Genomic DNA, 19,448 nt, shown 5'->3' on the forward strand with positions numbered 1-19,448 from the left:
AGCGAACGATCCAATGTCATCTGAGCTGTAATGAAAAACTGAATCGTGACAGAAATGTGTTTGGAGTGTATGAGCTGTATTTGGAGTGTATGAGCTGTGTATGGAGTGTATGAGCTGTATTTGGACTGTATTTGGAGTGTATGAGCTGTGTATGGAGTGTATGAGCTGTATTTGGACTGTATTTGGAGTGTATGGACTGTATTTGGAGTATATGGACTGTGTTTGGAGTGTACGAGCTGTGTATGGAGTGTATGAGCTGTATTTGGACTGTATTTGGAGTGTATGAGCTGTGTATGGAGTGTATGAGCTGTATTTGGACTGTATTTGGAGTGTATGGACTGTATTTGGAGTATATGGACTGTGTTTGGAGTGTACGAGCTGTGTATGGAGTGTATGAGCTGTATTTGGACTGTATTTGGAGTGTATGAGCTGTGTATGGAGTGTATGAGCTGTATTTGGACTGTATTTGGAGTGTATGGACTGTATTTGGAGTATATGGACTGTGTTTGGAGTGTACGAGCTGTGTATGGAGTGTATGAGCTGTATTTGGACTGTATTTGGAGTGTATGGATTGTGTTTGGAGTGTATGAGCTGTGTATGGAGTGTATAAGCTGTATTTGGACTGTATTTGGAGTGTATGGACTGTATTTGGAGTGTATGGACTGTATTTGGAGTGTATGGACTGTATTTGGAGTGTATGGACTGTATTTGGAGTGTACGAGCTGTGTATGGAGTGTATGAGCTGTATTTGGACTGTATTTGGAGTGTATGAGCTGTGTATGGAGTGTATGAGCTGTATTTGGACTGTATTTGGAGTGTATGAGCTGTATTTGGACTGTATTTGGAGTGTATGGATTGTGTTTGGAGTGTATGAGCTGTGTATGGAGTGTATAAGCTGTATTTGGACTGTATTTGGAGTGTATGGACTGTGTTTGGAGTGTGTGAGCTGTGTATGGGGTGTATTAGCTATATTTGGAGTATATGAACTGTGTTTGGAGTGTATTAGCTATATTAGGAGTGTATGAGCTGTGTATGGGGTGTATTAGCTGTATTTGGAGTATATGAACTGTGTTTGGAGTGTATTAGCTGTATTTGGAGTATATGAACTGTGTTTGGAGTGTATTAGCTGTATTTGGAGTGTATTAGCTGTATCAGGAATGTATTAGCTATATTTGGAGTGTATTAGCTATATTAGGAGTGTATTAGCTGTATTTGGAGTGTATTAGCTATATTTGGAGTGTTTTAGCTGTATTAGGAATGTATTAGCTGTATTTGGAGTGTATTAGTTATGTATGGAGTGTATGAACTGTGTTTGGAATGTATTAGCTGTATTAGCAGTGTATTAGCTGTATTAGGAGTGTACTAGCTGTATTTGGAGTGTATTAGCTGTATTTGGAGTGTATTAGCTGTATTTGGAGTGTATGAACTGTGTTTGGTGTGTATGAGCTGTGTCTGGTGTGTATGAGCTGTGTTTGGAGTGTATGAGCTGTGTTTGGAGTGTATGGACTGTATTTGGAGTGTATGAACTGTGTTTGGTGTGTATGATCTGTATTTGGAGTGTATGATCTGTGTTTGGAGTGTATGATCTGTGTTTGGAGTGTATTAGCTGTATTTGGAGTATATGCTCTGTGTTTGGAGTGTATTAGCTGTATTTGGAGTGTATGAGCTGTGTTTGGAGTGTATGGACTGTATTTGGAGTGTATGAACTGTGTTTGGTGTGTATGAGCTGTGTTTGGTGTGTATGAGCTGTGTTTGGAGTGTATGGACTGTATTTGGAGTGTATGAACTGTGTTTGGTGTGTATGAGCTGTGTTTGGTGTGTATGAGCTGTATTTGGAGTGTATGAGCTGTGTATGGAGTGTATGAGCTGTATTTGGACTGTATTTGGAGTGTATGAGCTGTGTATGGAGTGTATGAGCTGTATTTGGACTGTATTTGGAGTGTATGGATTGTGTTTGGAGTGTATGAGCTGTGTTTGGAGTGTATGAACTGTGTTTGGAGTGTATGAACTGTGTATGGAGTGTATGAACTGTGTTTGGAGTGTATTAGCTGTATTTGGAGTGTATGAACTGTGTTTGGTGTGTATGAGCTGTGTTTGGAGTGTATGGACTGTGTTTGGAGTGTATGATCTGTGTTTGGAGTGTATTAGCTGTATTTGGAGTATATGAACTGTATTTGGAGTGTATGATCTGTGTTTGAAGTGTATTAGCTGTATTTGGAGTGTATGATCTGTGTTTGGAGTGTATTAGCTGTATTTGGAGTATATGATCTGTGTTTGGAGTGTATTAGCTGTATTTGGAGTGTATGATCTGTGTTTGGAGTGTATGATCTGTGTTTGGAGTGTATGATCTGTGTTTGGAGTGTATGATCTGTGTTTGGAGTATATGAACTGTATTTGGAGTGTATGATCTGTGTTTGGAGTGTATTAGCTGTATTTGGAGTGTATGATCTGTGTTTGGAGTGTATTAGCTATATTTGGAGTGTATGATCTGTGTTTGGAGTGTATTAGCTGTATTTGGAGTATATGATCTGTGTTTGGAGTGTATTAGCTGTATTTGGAGTGTATGAACTGTGTTTGGAGTGTATGATCTGTGTTTGGAGTGTATTAGCTGTATTTGGAGTGTATGAACTGTGTTTGGAGTGTATGATCTGTGTTTGGAGTGTATTAGCTGTATTTGGAGTGTATGAACTGTGTTTGGAGTGTATGATCTGTGTTTGGAGTGTATGATCTGTATTTGGAGTGTATGATCTGTGTTTGGAGTGTATTAGCTGTATTTGGAGTGTATGAACTGTGTTTGGAGTGTATGATCTGTGTTTGGAGTGTATTAGCTGTATTTGGAGTATATGAACTGTATTTGGAGTGTATGATCTGTGTTTGGAGTGTATTAGCTGTATTTGGAGTGTATGATCTGTGTTTGGAGTGTATTAGCTGTATTTGGAGTATATGATCTGTGTTTGGAGTGTATTAGCTGTATTTGGAGTGTATGATCTGTGTTTGGAGTGTATGATCTGTGTTTGGAGTGTATGATCTGTGTTTGGAGTGTATGATCTGTGTTTGGAGTATATGAACTGTATTTGGAGTGTATGATCTGTGTTTGGAGTGTATTAGCTGTATTTGGAGTGTATGATCTGTGTTTGGAGTGTATTAGCTATATTTGGAGTGTATGATCTGTGTTTGGAGTATATGAACTGTATTTGGAGTGTATGATCTGTGTTTGGAGTGTATTAGCTGTATTTGGAGTGTATGATCTGTGTTTGGAGTGTATTAGCTATATTTGGAGTGTATGATCTGTGTTTGGAGTGTATTAGCTGTATTTGGAGTATATGATCTGTGTTTGGAGTGTATTAGCTGTATTTGGAGTGTATGAACTGTGTTTGGAGTGTATGATCTGTGTTTGGAGTGTATTAGCTGTATTTGGAGTGTATGAACTGTGTTTGGAGTGTATGATCTGTGTTTGGAGTGTATTAGCTGTATTTGGAGTGTATGAACTGTGTTTGGAGTGTATGATCTGTGTTTGGAGTGTATTAGCTGTATTTGGAGTATATGATCTGTGTTTGGAGTGTATTAGCTGTATTTGGAGTATATGATCTGTGTTTGGAGTGTATTAGCTGTATTTGGAGTGTATGATCTGTGTTTGGAGTATATGAACTGTATTTGGAGTGTATGATCTGTGTTTGGAGTGTATTAGCTGTATTTGGAGTGTATGATCTGTGTTTGGAGTGTATTAGCTGTATTTGGAGTGTATGAACTGTGTTTGGAGTGTATTAGCTGTATTTGGAGTGTATGATCTGTGTTTGGAGTATATGAACTGTATTTGGAGTGTATGATCTGTGTTTGGAGTGTATTAGCTGTATTTGGAGTGTATGATCTGTGTTTGGAGTGTATGATCTGTGTTTGGAGTGTATTAGCTGTATTTGGAGTATATGATCTGTGTTTGGAGTGTATTAGCTGTATTTGGAGTGTATGAACTGTGTTTGGAGTGTATGATCTGTGTTTGGAGTGTATTAGCTGTATTTGGAGTATATGATCTGTGTTTGGAGTGTATTAGCTGTATTTGGAGTGTATGATCTGTGTTTGGAGTATATGAACTGTATTTGGAGTGTATGATCTGTGTTTGGAGTGTATTAGCTGTATTTGGAGTATATGATCTGTGCTTGGAGTGTATTAGCTGTATTTGGAGTGTATGAACTGTGTTTGGAGTGTATTAGCTGTATTTGGAGTATATGATCTGTGTTTGGAGTGTATTAGCTGTATTTGGAGTGTATGAACTGTGTTTGGAGTGTATGATCTGTGTTTGGAGTGTATTAGCTGTATTTGGAGTATATGATCTGTGTTTGGAGTGTATTAGCTGTATTTGGAGTATATGAACTGTGTTTGGAGTGTATTAGCTGTATTTGGAGTGTATGAACTGTGTTTGGAGTGTATGATCTGTGTTTGGAGTGTATTAGCTGTATTTGGAGTATATGATCTGTGTTTGGAGTGTATTAGCTGTATTTGGAGTGTATGATCTGTGTTTGGAGTATATGAACTGTATTTGGAGTGTATGATCTGTGTTTGGAGTGTATTAGCTATATTTGGAGTGTATGATCTGTGTTTGGAGTGTATTAGCTGTATTTGGAGTGTATTAGCTGTATTTGGAGTGTATGAACTGTGTTTGGAGTGTATGATCTGTGTTTGGAGTGTATTAGCTGTATTTGGAGTGTATGATCTGTGTTTGGAGTATATGAACTGTATTTGGAGTGTATGATCTGTGTTTGGAGTGTATTAGCTGTATTTGGAGTGTATGATCTGTGTTTGGAGTGTATGATCTGTGTTTGGAGTATATGAACTGTATTTGGAGTGTATGATCTGTGTTTGGAGTATATGAACTGTATTTGGAGTGTATGAACTGTGTTTGGAGTGTATGATCTGTGTTTGGAGTGTATTAGCTGTATTTGGAGTGTATGATCTGTGTTTGGAGTATATGAACTGTATTTGGAGTGTATGATCTGTGTTTGGAGTGTATTAGCTGTATTTGGAGTATATGAACTGTGTTTGGAGTGTATTAGCTGTATTTGGAGTATATGAACTGTGTTTGGAGTGTATTAGCTGTATTTGGAGTATATGAACTGTATTTGGAGTGTATGATCTGTGTTTGGAGTATATGAACTGTGTTTGGAGTATATGAACTGTGTTTGGAGTGTATGATCTGTGTTTGGAGTGTATTAGCTGTATTTGGAGTGTATGATCTGTGTTTGGAGTATATGAACTGTATTTGGAGTGTATGATCTGTGTTTGGAGTGTATTAGCTGTATTTGGAGTGTATGATCTGTGTTTGGAGTATATGAACTGTATTTGGAGTGTATGATCTGTGTTTGGAGTGTATTAGCTGTATTTGGAGTGTATGATCTGTGTTTGGAGTGTATGATCTGTGTTTGGAGTATATGAACTGTATTTGGAGTGTATGATCTGTGTTTGGAGTATATGAACTGTATTTGGAGTGTATGAACTGTGTTTGGAGTGTATGATCTGTGTTTGGAGTGTATTAGCTGTATTTGGAGTGTATGATCTGTGTTTGGAGTATATGAACTGTATTTGGAGTGTATGATCTGTGTTTGGAGTGTATTAGCTGTATTTGGAGTGTATGATCTGTGTTTGGAGTGTATGATCTGTGTTTGGAGTATATGAACTGTATTTGGAGTGTATGATCTGTGTTTGGAGTATATGAACTGTATTTGGAGTGTATGAACTGTGTTTGGAGTGTATTAGCTGTATTTGGAGTGTATGATCTGTGTTTGGAGTGTATTAGCTGTATTTGGAGTATATGAACTGTGTTTGGAGTGTATTAGCTGTATTTGGAGTATATGAACTGTATTTGGAGTGTATGATCTGTGTTTGGAGTGTATGATCTGTGTTTGGAGTATATGAACTGTATTTGGAGTATATGAACTGTATTTGGAGTATATGAACTGTGTTTGGAGTGTATGATCTGTGTTTGGAGTGTATTAGCTGTATTTGGAGTGTATGATCTGTGTTTGGAGTGTATTAGCTGTATTTGGAGTGTATGATCTGTGTTTGGAGTGTATTAGCTGTATTTGGAGTATATGAACTGTGTTTGGAGTGTATTAGCTGTATTTGGAGTATATGAACTGTATTTGGAGTGTATGATCTGTGTTTGGAGTGTATTAGCTGTATTTGGAGTGTATTAGCTGTATTTGGAGTGTATGATCTGTGTTTGGAGTGTATTAGCTGTATTTGGAGTGTATGATCTGTGTTTGGAGTGTATGATCTGTGTTTGGAGTGTATGATCTGTGTTTGGAGTGTATGATCTGTATTTGGAGTGTATGATCTGTGTTTGGAGTGTATGATCTGTATTTGGAGTGTATGATCTGTGTTTGGAGTGTATGATCTGTATTTGGAGTGTATGATCTGTGTTTGGAGTGTATTAGCTGTATTTGGAGTGTATGATCTGTGTTTGGAGTGTATGATCTGTGTTTGGAGTGTATGATCTGTGTTTGGAGTATATGAACTGTATTTGGAGTATATGAACTGTGTTTGGAGTGTATTAGCTGTATTTGGAGTATATGAACTGTGTTTGGAGTGTATGAACTGTGTTTGGAGTGTAGCTGTATTTGGAGTATATGATCTGTGTTTGGAGTGTATGAACTGTGTTTGGAGTGTATGATCTGTGTTTGGAGTGTAGCTGTATTTGGAGTATATGATCTGTGTTTGGAGTGTATGAACTGTGTTTGGAGTGTATGATCTGTGTTTGGAGTATATGAACTGTATTTGGAGTGTATGATCTGTGTTTGGAGTGTATTAGCTGTATTTGGAGTGTATGATCTGTGTTTGGAGTGTATTAGCTGTATTTGGAGTATATGAACTGTGTTTGGAGTGTATGATCTGTATTTGGAGTGTATGAACTGTGTTTGGAGTGTATTAGCTGTATTTGGAGTGTATGATCTGTGTTTGGAGTGTATTAGCTGTATTTGGAGTATATGAACTGTGTTTGGAGTGTATGATCTGTATTTGGAGTGTATGATCTGTGTTTGGAGTGTATTAGCTGTATTTGGAGTATATGAACTGTGTTTGGAGTGTATGATCTGTATTTGGAGTGTATGAACTGTGTTTGGAGTGTATGATCTGTGTTTGGACTGTATTAGCTGTTTTTGGAGTGTATTAGCTGTATTTGGAGTGTATGATCTGTATTTGGAGTGTATGATCTGTGTTTGGAGTGTATTAGCTGTATTTGGAGTGTATTAGCTGTATTTGGAGTGTATGATCTGTATTTGGAGTGTATGATCTGTGTTTGGAGTGTATGATCTGTATTTGGAGTGTATGATCTGTGTTTGGAGTGTATGATCTGTATTTGGAGTGTATGATCTGTGTTTGGAGTGTATTAGCTGTATTTGGAGTGTATGATCTGTGTTTGGAGTGTATGATCTGTGTTTGGAGTATATGAACTGTATTTGGAGTATATGAACTGTGTTTGGAGTGTATTAGCTGTATTTGGAGTATATGAACTGTGTTTGGAGTGTATGAACTGTGTTTGGAGTGTAGCTGTATTTGGAGTATATGAGCTGTGTTTGGAGTGTATGAACTGTGTTTGGAGTGTATGATCTGTGTTTGGAGTATATTAGCTGTATTTGGAGTGTATGATCTGTGTTTGGAGTGTATGATCTGTGTTTGGAGTGTATGATCTGTGTTTGGAGTATATGAACTGTATTTGGAGTGTATGATCTGTGTTTGGAGTGTATTAGCTGTATTTGGAGTGTATGATCTGTGTTTGGAGTGTATTAGCTGTATTTGGAGTATATGAACTGTGTTTGGAGTGTATTAGCTGTATTTGGAGTATATGAACTGTGTTTGGAGTGTATGATCTGTATTTGGAGTGTATGATCTGTGTTTGGAGTGTATTAGCTGTATTTGGAGTGTATGATCTGTGTTTGGAGTGTATTAGCTGTATTTGGAGTGTATGATCTGTGTTTGGAGTGTATTAGCTGTATTTGGAGTATATGAACTGTGTTTGGAGTGTATGATCTGTATTTGGAGTGTATGAACTGTGTTTGGAGTGTATGATCTGTGTTTGGAGTGTATGATCTGTGTTTGGAGTGTATTAGCTGTATTTGGAGTATATGAACTGTGTTTGGAGTGTATGATCTGTGTTTGGAGTGTATGAACTGTGTTTGGAGTGTATGATCTGTGTTTGGAGTGTAGCTGTATTTGGAGTATATGATCTGTGTTTGGAGTGTATGAACTGTATTTGGAGTGTATGATCTGTGTTTGGAGTGTATTAGCTGTATTTGGAGTGTATGATCTGTGTTTGGAGTGTATTAGCTGTATTTGGAGTGTATGAACTGTGTTTGGAGTGTATTAGCTGTATTTGGAGTGTATGATCTGTGTTTGGAGTATATGAACTGTATTTGGAGTGTATGATCTGTGTTTGGAGTGTATTAGCTGTATTTGGAGTGTATGATCTGTGTTTGGAGTGTATGATCTGTGTTTGGAGTGTATTAGCTGTATTTGGAGTATATGATCTGTGTTTGGAGTGTATTAGCTGTATTTGGAGTGTATGAACTGTGTTTGGAGTGTATGATCTGTGTTTGGAGTGTATTAGCTGTATTTGGAGTATATGATCTGTGTTTGGAGTGTATTAGCTGTATTTGGAGTGTATGATCTGTGTTTGGAGTATATGAACTGTATTTGGAGTGTATGATCTGTGTTTGGAGTGTATGATCTGTGTTTGGAGTGTATGAACTGTATTTGGAGTGTATGATCTGTGTTTGGAGTGTATTAGCTGTATTTGGAGTGTATGAACTGTGTTTGGAGTGTATGATCTGTGTTTGGAGTGTATTAGCTGTATTTGGAGTGTATGAACTGTGTTTGGAGTGTATGATCTGTGTTTGGAGTGTATGATCTGTATTTGGAGTGTATGATCTGTGTTTGGAGTGTATGATCTGTGTTTGGAGTGTATTAGCTGTATTTGGAGTGTATTAGCTGTATTTGGAGTGTATGAACTGTGTTTGGAGTGTATGATCTGTGTTTGGAGTGTATGATCTGTGTTTGGAGTGTATGCTCTTAGTTTGTGGCTATCGCTCCCAGATATATAGACTCCTTGTTGTATTTGTTATCAAGATCTGAAATATTAGGAAGGCATTTTTAATAATAATGGGATGCTTTGAAATACAACATTACTATCAAACGCTGATTCACGTCAATGGAGTTTTGCTCCTTCACATTAGAAGCATATGTATTTTTAAAATTCATTTTTTATTAGTGTGGATATTGTGCAAACAATTCTAGTCCAGTCCAGAAAATCCTCTAGGTGTTGTATTATGGTTCTTCTTCAGACTCTCATTACATCACACTGAACGTTGAATGTTGAAGAAACCATTTTGCACTTAAAAATCACTTCATAATCATTTTTTTTTTGCGGATGAATTTAAACAGTCTGGAGCGCCAAACCAGACGAGCAGCTGAGACGTGTAGTGATGAGATCACGTCTACTCCAAATTCAAACCCATGTGTGTATTCCTCGAACGAATAGAAAGCGCTCACTGAAATCGAATCAGCTCCTGTTTCACTAGTCTGATTCAGCAGACCAGAACGCATGTGCACTGCAGAAATTCCAGCTGTGGGCAGTTTGCTTTGTAACATGTGTATAACGAGGGTGTGTATCGGACCGAGGGGTTTATACACACGTTTGCATAACCTGCTCCAGACACTGTGTGCATCCAGTAGTGATAAAAATTGCCTTAAATTTTGATTCTGATTCGTTGTGTCATGTTGTAGGACGGTCAGTCCCGGACGGTGCGGCAGTTCCAGTTCACCGACTGGCCCGAGCAGGGCGTGCCCAAATCAGGAGAGGGTTTCATCGACTTCATCGGCCAAGTGCACAAAACAAAGGAGCAGTTCGGCCAGGATGGACCAATCACAGTGCACTGCAGGTACGTCGCTGCTATTTCTTAATTCAAAATCTGTGCTATTCAAAGCAGAAGAGTTTACCAGCATGCATCTCTCTGTCTCTCTCTCTCTATAGCGCGGGTGTCGGGAGGACAGGAGTCTTCATCACTCTCAGTATCGTTCTGGAGAGGATGAGGTATGAGGGAGTAGTGGACATCTTTCAGACGGTCAAGATGCTGAGGACACAGAGACCAGCCATGGTACAGACAGAGGTACAGAAACACACAAAGACATAAAAATGTGTAATGATGTAATCATTAATATTTGTTGCTTATTGAGTGAAATAAATAAAGACAGATCCACCAGCATGGCACTAGAGTACAAATGTGCCTGAATGATATATATGTATATATATATACACTGGTGCAACACTGATAAAGTGAGTGAGAACGGGAAATTCTGATATATTACGATTCACTGGACTTGTCTCGGCTTCAGGTAACGTATTCTTGAATAATAAGCTTCAAGCCAGTAAATGTTTGCGTTTGCATTTGATAAATCGTGTAATAAAAAAGACTTTTGGTTCGGAGCTGACTGTAGATTAATGGAGCATGTAGGTTTTTTTTTTTTTTCTTTCTTTCCCCGCGTATCAATATTTCGCTGCTCCGCTCTTGATGTCATTTATATCAATTTCAGCAAATCCCTGAGGTTAGCCATGCAAATTAATTCAGATAAGCAACTTCACAGCTGGAAAAAATAATCGCCTCCCAACAGTGGAGGGGAAAATAGTTTGGTGAGATCAATGAGGACAGAGTGAAAGGCGCGATACTTCACAGCCCGCTGAGCAAAATACTGCCTTTCTTTTCTTTTTCTTTTTCTTTTTTTTACCATGCGTGCAGCAGACAAAGCTGAGCTCTTGACCCTCATGTACTTTTCAGAGAGCTGAAATGATGGCTTTCTGTAGATATGAGAGCCCCAGAGCAAAAAACCGTGCCTGAGCAGAATGCATACAAACAGGGGCTGTGTTTCAATACTGCTTCAGTGCACCCTTGAGGGGAAGAGGAACATTGTGGGATACAGACAGTAATTATACACCTAGAAAATGAACCTTTTTAATGACAGTTGTGGAAATCACAGAGTTATTATTAGTTAAAGAACAGAAAGCTCGAGGAACGTTCATGGAATAAAGAAGAACAGTGGATTGTTTTTAATGTAAAATGGAGTGGTGTGATGTGACCTAATGAGCAGATGCTAACCTGAAGGTGTTTCCCAGTTACCAGTCCTAACAATTAAAATGGTCTTGAACACATTAATGTTTGACGTTAGTACTTGTTATCACTGTTTCTCTTTAAATTAATTTTAAAAAATACTAACTAACTAAATAAATAAATAAATAACCACAAACTGTTCTTTGTCTTAAGGACTTTGCCATGTTGGAAAAAAGAAATAACTTCAGTTTATATTACATTATATATTAATGATGATACGTTTTACTTATTGTTGAAATATTTATTATTAATTAAATAATTAAAAAATTTAAAATGAAATTAATTATTATTTGTTCATTAGCATTAATCAGCACCTTCTGGCCAATCAGAATCGATAGTCCTGTGGTATAAATCGATGAAAATAACTTACAATGATATAAAAAAATGCTCTTGGATGGGATGTGGTAGCTTAATGATTAAGGTGTTGGCCTACTGACCAGAAGTTTGAATCCCAGGACCACCAAGCTGCCACTGCCGGGCCCCTGAGCAAGGCCCTTAACCCTCAACTGCTCAGTTATATAAAATGAGATAAATTGTAATAGAGTGAAGGTTTGTAGAAAGAAATGTGTGTTACATTTAGCAGGATTCACAGATGTTCCATGATCATCACAAATAACAAACGATGAATGTGGACAATCCTGGACTAGAGCCTAAGAGAGCTGGGAGGGATGAAAGGATGCTATCAATCGCTTTCCTGTCAATCAGAGCAACACTAGATGTTATTATTCAGCCTCCCTACAGCACATCCCTCCTTATATACAGTATAGAGTTAGAAATTAGAGAAGAGAGTTGTTGAGAGGATCCTGGCAAACTTTCTTCTTAAACTATTTTTCCCCTATTCTTTTTATTAACAAATGCTTAATGGATGCAGACGCTCAGGCTTGATTATAGACAACTAGCTAAACTTTGGCATAGACCTTGCTAAATGATGTATTTATCCCTACAGTGGCAGGTTATGTAAGCCCAATGTTCAGGAAATAAATGAACAAAAATGAGATCATTTTAATAATGTATTAGCTTTGGCCTGTGTTTATTTTCCATTTATATGAAAGCAGCAAGTTTATTTTCACATTTTCACATGAGTCTCAGGTCGCAGCAACGGCTCGAGTTGTTCGGTAATCATGATGTCATTTTGGAGAGACGTCAGTCCGAAATAGCGTGTTGTAACTGGAGTATTAGGGAAGATTCCAAATCCCGAACTTTCCGTCACGTACGGCAGGATTATTTTAATGCTGTGATAATTTGCCCCTCCCCCTTCTCAGTATGTAGGCATGGCCTCGTGATCCTTCCGTACCATTCTCAGCTAAAGTGGTGTATTCATACATGCAGCCAACACATTCAACGATTTTTCTCTCCGTTTTCCTTTTCCAGGATCAATACCAGTTCTGCTACCGCGCTGGTTTGGAGTATCTGGGAAGCTTCGATCACTATGCAACGTAAGAGTCCGCTTCACCCCCGAGGAGCGCCGAAGGCCGTCCAGAGGTCACTTCTTCTGAGCCATAAAATTCCTGCTTGTGAAAAGTACTTCTTAAAACTCCTAGTCCAAGACATGATTCGTTTGTTGGGTGTGGAAAAAAAAAATAAAAAATAAAAATAACAAAAAAATAAAATAAAATAAAATAAAAAAGCAAAACAAAACACAAACATATGAAATACCAGGTGGACCAAGAACAACCCCCCCCCCCCCTTTCCCTCCAAAGTCCAATAACTTCCCACTCCCGACTCGCAGACGTGTATCCGGACTTCTGAAGCGTCACGCCGTTTCCAGGATACGTCTCGGATTGATGAACGCAAACAAAAAAAAAAAAAAAAGAAACAAATCCAGACAGCAACAAGGTACTGCATTAAAACGAACACGTCGTGGTGGACCGCGTTGTAAAGAGACAAACGATTACGAGGAGGGACATCTCATCTCATCGACGAAGAGAATCGATCGGTGAAGAAAAAAAAAAGAAATAAAGAAACACACAAACGGACGTATGTAATAGTAATAATAAAAAACCCCTATCTTGTCCCAATGTTCGTCCTTCAGTTAGGGGGAGTGTACAAACACCAGACGAATAAAGAAGTTATTGATTTAGTTTTTTAGTACTTTATTACTCGACTGAGCGGTAATTCATTTTGAAACTATGTGAATTTTATTTTATTTTATTTTTTTAAAAAACAGGTAATCACTCAACGTTAGTCCAACCCGAGTATTATCTCACTCTCTTTCCATTCATGTTATTATATATATATTTTTTTTTTTAAAAAACTGTTTTATTGTATACACGTATACCTGTACATCTGTTGTTTGTTTGTTTGTTTTTTTTTTCATTTTTTATTTTTCCCTCCTTCTCGATTTTCTTTGTTTTTTTGTTCTTATCGTTGTTGTTTTTGTCATATATATGGCACTTGCTGTGGTCCTGTATTAACTCTGACCGAATGGTAGACTTTGATACAGGGTCTTAACTGTCCATGGTCACATACACAACCGTCTCTATTTCGTACTTTTCGGGGAATCCGTGGAATCAAAAGGGGAGGCACAGTATGAAGTTGCTGCTACAGAATATCTTAGTTCTTCCATGTTTAACAGACGAGCCTCCAAAACGTGAGAGACAGAGAGAGAGAGGAAAATATATAGAAATTATAAATATATATAGATATATAGATATATAATTAAATCAGCAGCTCATATATATATATATATATATATATATATATATATATATATATATATATATATATATATATATATATATATAATTAAATCAGCAGCTCATATATATATATATATATGTATAGTGTATATATAATATTGAAATATTTATTAGAGAATTATTAATTATGTACAAAAATATATCATATATATATAAACAAGAGAGATAAAATGCTACATGAAAGTTTCCACAATGAGATTTTGTCCTTTTTTGAAGGGGAAATGAAGAGATCGTTCACTGGAATGCACATCGGTAGGTAAAAATAAATCGTATTTCAATTCAGTGCATCTTTTCTCGTGCAATAAATAGGTGTATTATAGATTCTTCGGGATCGGGACAGGGACAGGAAGCGGTGTGAAGTCGTGATGCCTGAGCGCGTTTCATGTACACTTCTCCCGTCAAGATCGAAGGTCAAGCGTGGCGAAGCGGCGCCACGGTCATCTCATTATATATAGGGCAAGGTACAAAGACATCATGGTATTTTTCTTTTTTGTTTTTCTTTTTAATTTTCGTTTTTGCATTTAGAGTGCCTTATATTTATGCCTGTTCTCTTTTTTATGAATACTATTCATTTTACCATGTACTGTTTTGAGTAGTCCAGTATTTATCTACATATTATCACTCATTTTAATTTCCATTATATAAGATTATATATATATATATATATATATATATATATATATATATATATATATATATATATATATCTATCTATATGCAAATAATGTCCATCCGTCCTGTTTTATTTTCTGAGGCCTTACTCCGGCTCAGTGAACGGACGAATCGGAGGTGAATTAGACGGTTGACTATCCGTATACTCCGCTTTACAGCTTAGTCGCAGCAGCAGGAAGTTATACCGCGAGCTGTTCTGCTCTCGCTAGTTCTGTTTCTCTGAAGACAAAACCGTCACGGTGGAACGATGCAAGAGTTTTTTTGTTTATTTTTTCGCAGTTTCGGGACAGTCTCCAGAGAGAGGGTTGCACAGTGTACACCCGAACCAAAAGGGGAGCCTTTTTACGTCTTTTCATCACATATAGGACATCATGATCGAAAATTTGGTAACTAGAACAAATAAATCAAACAAAATGATGGTTTTGTTTTGAAAAAAAAGTGGTCAGTGGTAAGGAATGGGGTTAGTGCTCATAACTTTCCTAACCTGAGTCCTGTGAGATAGAGTGCGCTAGCTTCGTTAATCTCGACAATCTTGTAAAAATTACTAAGCGACGGACCTGCGACGATCTTTTCTCGTGTAACATAGAGGACGTGATAATCGAGACTTTACGCTGGGGTTTATTTTTGTTTCGGGCTTGTGGATGTGCATTCCAGGTGCTTTCTTTCCCTTGTCTCATTTCAACCATTTTGTTTTGTTTTTGAAATCTTTCGCATTGTCGTGACAGCCACCAAGCTACAAAGTGCTATTATTTTAGCTTTACATCCACGTCAGCGCCACCTAGTGATCATCAAGAAGTATTTTCACAAAATTTCACTGATGTCTGTGTTCAACAGGGAGGTTTGGGGTTTTTTTTTTTTGTTGTCGTTGTTGTTGTTGTTGTTCTTTTTTTATTTTTGTTCCATCTTCAACCTTATTTGAATATGCATGGGAAGCTTCGCAGATGGCCGATGGAGGCCTGGTAGGAAGAATTGCACTTTCTCTATCTTTGTACTATGCACTGCCCTATTGATTCTATACCCAATAATGTATTACTTGAAAGCATCTGTAAGAATTCTCCTTCAGCATTCATGTTGTGTGTATGTAAATAACACAAACTGGTGGGGAGGGAGGGGGGGGGGTGAGGTGTCAAAATTTAACAAATGTCTGTGGCAAAAAAAAAAAATAATAATGCCATCCTTTCTGGTGCCATGGGATCTTCAGCAGGAGATTTGATTTTTTATTCTTTTTGGTTTTGTCCCCTTCATAAGTTTCGTGGCTTTGCCATTCAAGACCAGAGTGTCATAGCAGAAATCAACATGGTGTTCTCTGCTCTCTCTCTCTCTCTCTCTCTCTATCTCTGTCTCTATCGATCTGTCTGTCTATCTCACGTCTGGATGCATAGATTGAAATTATTGAATTCAACTGTAAAAGAAAAAAAAAGAAAAAATGGCTTGTTAAAAAGAATCATAAAAAAAAATTACCTCTGATTAGTTGTAAGCGTAATTTTTGTTTCTTTCTTTTTTTTTTATTTTTATTTTTGTTGTTTCTATTTTTTCTCTCTCTCTGAATGAATGGAGTGCTTTTTATTTTCTTACTTAGGTTCTATCGGTGGCGGAAGACGTCTGTATGACGAGCAGGTCTTTGCTGACTCAAGGTCCATTTGTTATAAATGAAATTCTATTAAAAAATGTAAGTGTTATGAAATAGAGTCTCGCTTTTCTTCATCACGCTGCAGTCAGAGCTCTCGGGTGTTTTTTTTTTTTAGTTCTGTTCTAGTGACCAGACGGTTGTGAGAGATGCTTGAGAAGCTTGAAACTTGGGGGGGGTTGGTTTCTCACGCACTTGGAGGTAAGTATCTTCGGATAAAATTGAATGGGTAAATGGAAATAGTTCTCTCGGGTTCTGCTTCTTTGGCATTTTTGGGGTTTTTTTGCCTGATTTTTTGAAAGATTGTGGGAAGAATAATTTCCACAAATAAAGGGATCTGTATTAGAATGAAGACTAGTTTAAGAGCAAAGCTGCCAATGTCCACAGTTTAACTGAAACATTTACAATCTTGAAAACCTCTTCTTTTCTGCAGCGCTCAGACCAAAACCTGAATAAAACAATTCGGTAAAAGGGTGGGAATGAACGATACGTTTTTATTTTCAGCTTTATTAGACTTATTTATGAGCCTTGGTACTGTGAGCCAAGAGAAAATAGAGCAGTTCATCAGACTGAACTTTTGGCTCACTGTTTCCTAACTGTTGCACATCTGAAATAGATGGATGGATAGATGGATGGATGGATGGATGGATGGATGGATGGATTGATAGATGGATGGATGGATGGATGGATGGATAGAATCTGTTGAATGTTGTTAGCCTTTATCCAATAATTTTACTACAATAAAAGGACCAGTGCTCTAAAAAAAAATTTGGTGCTGTAAAGGAAAAAAACTGAGGCTGAATATTTAAATTAATTAATTAATTAATTTTCTGTAAGAATGTAAGAAGAAAAAAGATTGGTGCCCTAAAGGAAAGAAAATGATGCTGAATATTAAAAAATAAGTCAAATAATAACTATTATTATTATTAATAATAATAAAAACAAATAGCAATAATAATAAAAGTTTAAGGGACAGGAAAATAGAATCAATTTTTAAAAAAACGAGAGGAAAGAAGGATTTTTTTTCTCTCCCTCATTCTGTTTTCTTCAGTAAGAAAATCATTTAAAGCCTCGAAAACACCTAAACAAACATTAGCTACTCACTTCCCTCTGAGAGGACCCACGTGTCTCTTGTTGTTAGAGTAACATTGACCCTAAATGTCCCTCCTGGCCTAGGCATAAATTTGGCATGTGTATTAGAATAAATGAATTCATTCATGATGAAATCCACATCCGCTGAGCTTTATTTATTTGGCAGAGGTTTTCAGCCATGTGAGAAAAAAATCCAAGCCAAAAACTGAGTGATTTATGGTTTAGGTTTTTTGTTGGTTTTTTTTTCACTCAGGAGACAAGCAGTAATTCTCTGGCATTGCTGGGATGTGAACTTATAGCCTTCTGTTTTCCCCTCCAAAAAACATACTGAACACTCTTTCAGTACTTCAGCAGTCCATTCCCAGTCTCTGAAGGCGCTGGGGTTGCTATAAGGTCAGTATATATATACACAACAACAAACATGCTTCTCATACAGTCTACAGCCTTGGCCAGACCTTACAGCTGTACAGTAGCTCCTTCAGATGTGAGGAATTGCAGAAGGTTTTACACTTCCTCTACAAATTCAGCAACTGAAATGTCTAAAGTTATCTCAACAGCTGCAGGCGAATTTATCCGTAGCTCATTATACATTTATGTCGACACACTGATTTATTCACTTTTGCTCTGTGTTTGATATACGAGCGTCTCTTACAGAAGCGATGGACCATATTTTCTCAGTTTGGATTGTTGTATGTTGTACACATCCTACACACACAGAGAGAGAGAGAGAGAGAGAGAGAGAGAGAGAGAGAGATGTGGGCTCAAAGAAAAATGAACATGAGGAAGATGAGGGGAAGAGAAGAAGTGGAGGAGGAACTGAACAAAGAAGTGAGAGAGAAGGAGTGTAGAATTAGCCTGAAGGTTAATATCACTTTGTCTGCTACTAGCCAGTGACCCAGTAACACCTTCACTAACTGACCATCTGCTCTCTCTCTCTCTCTCAGAACCAGTAAGAAACACAACCTCATACAGAAGTAACAGATTAGCTTTTATAGTACACAGTAAGGGATACAGAGCTGTCCAGTGATCTTAAGGTCAAACACCAATGGCACTGATATGTCGAGTCATTTCAAACCGATGCAATGAAAATCATTTAACCCAAAAGGGTACTTCTAAAAGTAGCTAAACGACTGACAAGTTGCTCCCAAAATTGTGATTTATATTGTGGTTACTCAGGGGTTTTTTTTCCCCAAAATTTTAAATCATCTATTTTCATAAAAATTCTCTGGTGAAAACCAAATCCAGAGAAGCTGTCAGAATTAACACTGATTTATAGCACAGTTTGCGTTTTTTTTTATTCAAGCCTCAAGCAACACTGCACACTCCGAAACTCCATAAGAGCTTCAACCCAGGTGCTGTGTGAGCTCATAGTCGGTTGTGCGCTTGACCTCCGAACCTGCTGTGTCAATTTTCCATCGCCGGCCATGTCGACAAATCCATCAGCTAATCAAAATAAACAGCCAGACCAGCAGAAAGTGAATGTTGTTACGGTCTTGCTGCTTCCCAGAGAGACCTGGCTAAAAACAAACCCATTATAGCGAAGTAAAGAAAGGGAATCAGCACTTCAGCTTCGAATGAGTAGACAAGTGAAGGGACCCCTGCGATGAGGAACTCTATTTCACACACAGTTAATGGGAAATATGGAACGTACAGAACCAGAGGGTAAACTCTTATCAGCTTGTATGATGTTTACTCCGTGTGGTCATTTTAGTCGGCGTCTTGCTGTACTTTTTGAAGCGTAGTAAGAGGTTATAGATGATCGACATCACGTTATGTGGACTAAAGTTTTGAAAAAGTTAATATCTTTTTACAGCAAATCATCCATCCATAAATTTTCTATACCCTCTTTATTCCTAATTAGGGTCATGGGGATATGCTGGAGCCCACATTGGGTGAAACCAATGTGGGTCACCAGTCCATCACAGGGCTACGTATAGACAGACTACAGACTACCACACACACTCACACTTACTCCTATGAGCAATTTAGATTTACCAATCAACCTAATGTACATGTTTTTGGACTGTGGGAGGAAACCGGAATACCCGGAGTAAACCCACGCAGGCACGGGGAGAACATACAAACTCCACACAGAAAGGCCCCTGCCTGTTCGAACCCAGGATTCGAACCTAGGGCCTTCCACAGGATGCTGAATGCAAGTAGCATTTCTGCCTCACGGCTCCAGGTCCCCGGTTCACACCTGAGTCT

General features: G+C 37.8%; 1 protein-coding gene across 33 annotated transcripts in view; it reads left to right on the top strand.

Annotated features, from left to right (window-relative positions):
• The window catches only part of LOC131349460 (receptor-type tyrosine-protein phosphatase delta-like), a 403,614-nt gene extending 387,409 nt beyond the window's left edge, over positions 1-16,205 (top strand). For all 33 annotated transcript variants that reach the window (XM_058385154.1, XM_058385153.1, XM_058385162.1 and 30 more), the window contains 3 exons: positions 9,772-9,926; positions 10,019-10,154; positions 12,522-16,205. In XM_058385154.1, the coding sequence (XP_058241137.1) occupies positions 9,772-9,926; positions 10,019-10,154; positions 12,522-12,590 (360 nt within the window). In that variant the 3' untranslated portion in view covers positions 12,591-16,205. The remainder of the gene's footprint in view (positions 1-9,771; positions 9,927-10,018; positions 10,155-12,521) is intronic.
• Positions 16,206-19,448: the final 3,243 nt, after the last annotated feature.

Source organism: Hemibagrus wyckioides, linkage group LG29, assembly GCF_019097595.1.
Source record: "Hemibagrus wyckioides isolate EC202008001 linkage group LG29, SWU_Hwy_1.0, whole genome shotgun sequence".
NCBI lineage: Eukaryota > Metazoa > Chordata > Actinopteri > Siluriformes > Bagridae > Hemibagrus > Hemibagrus wyckioides.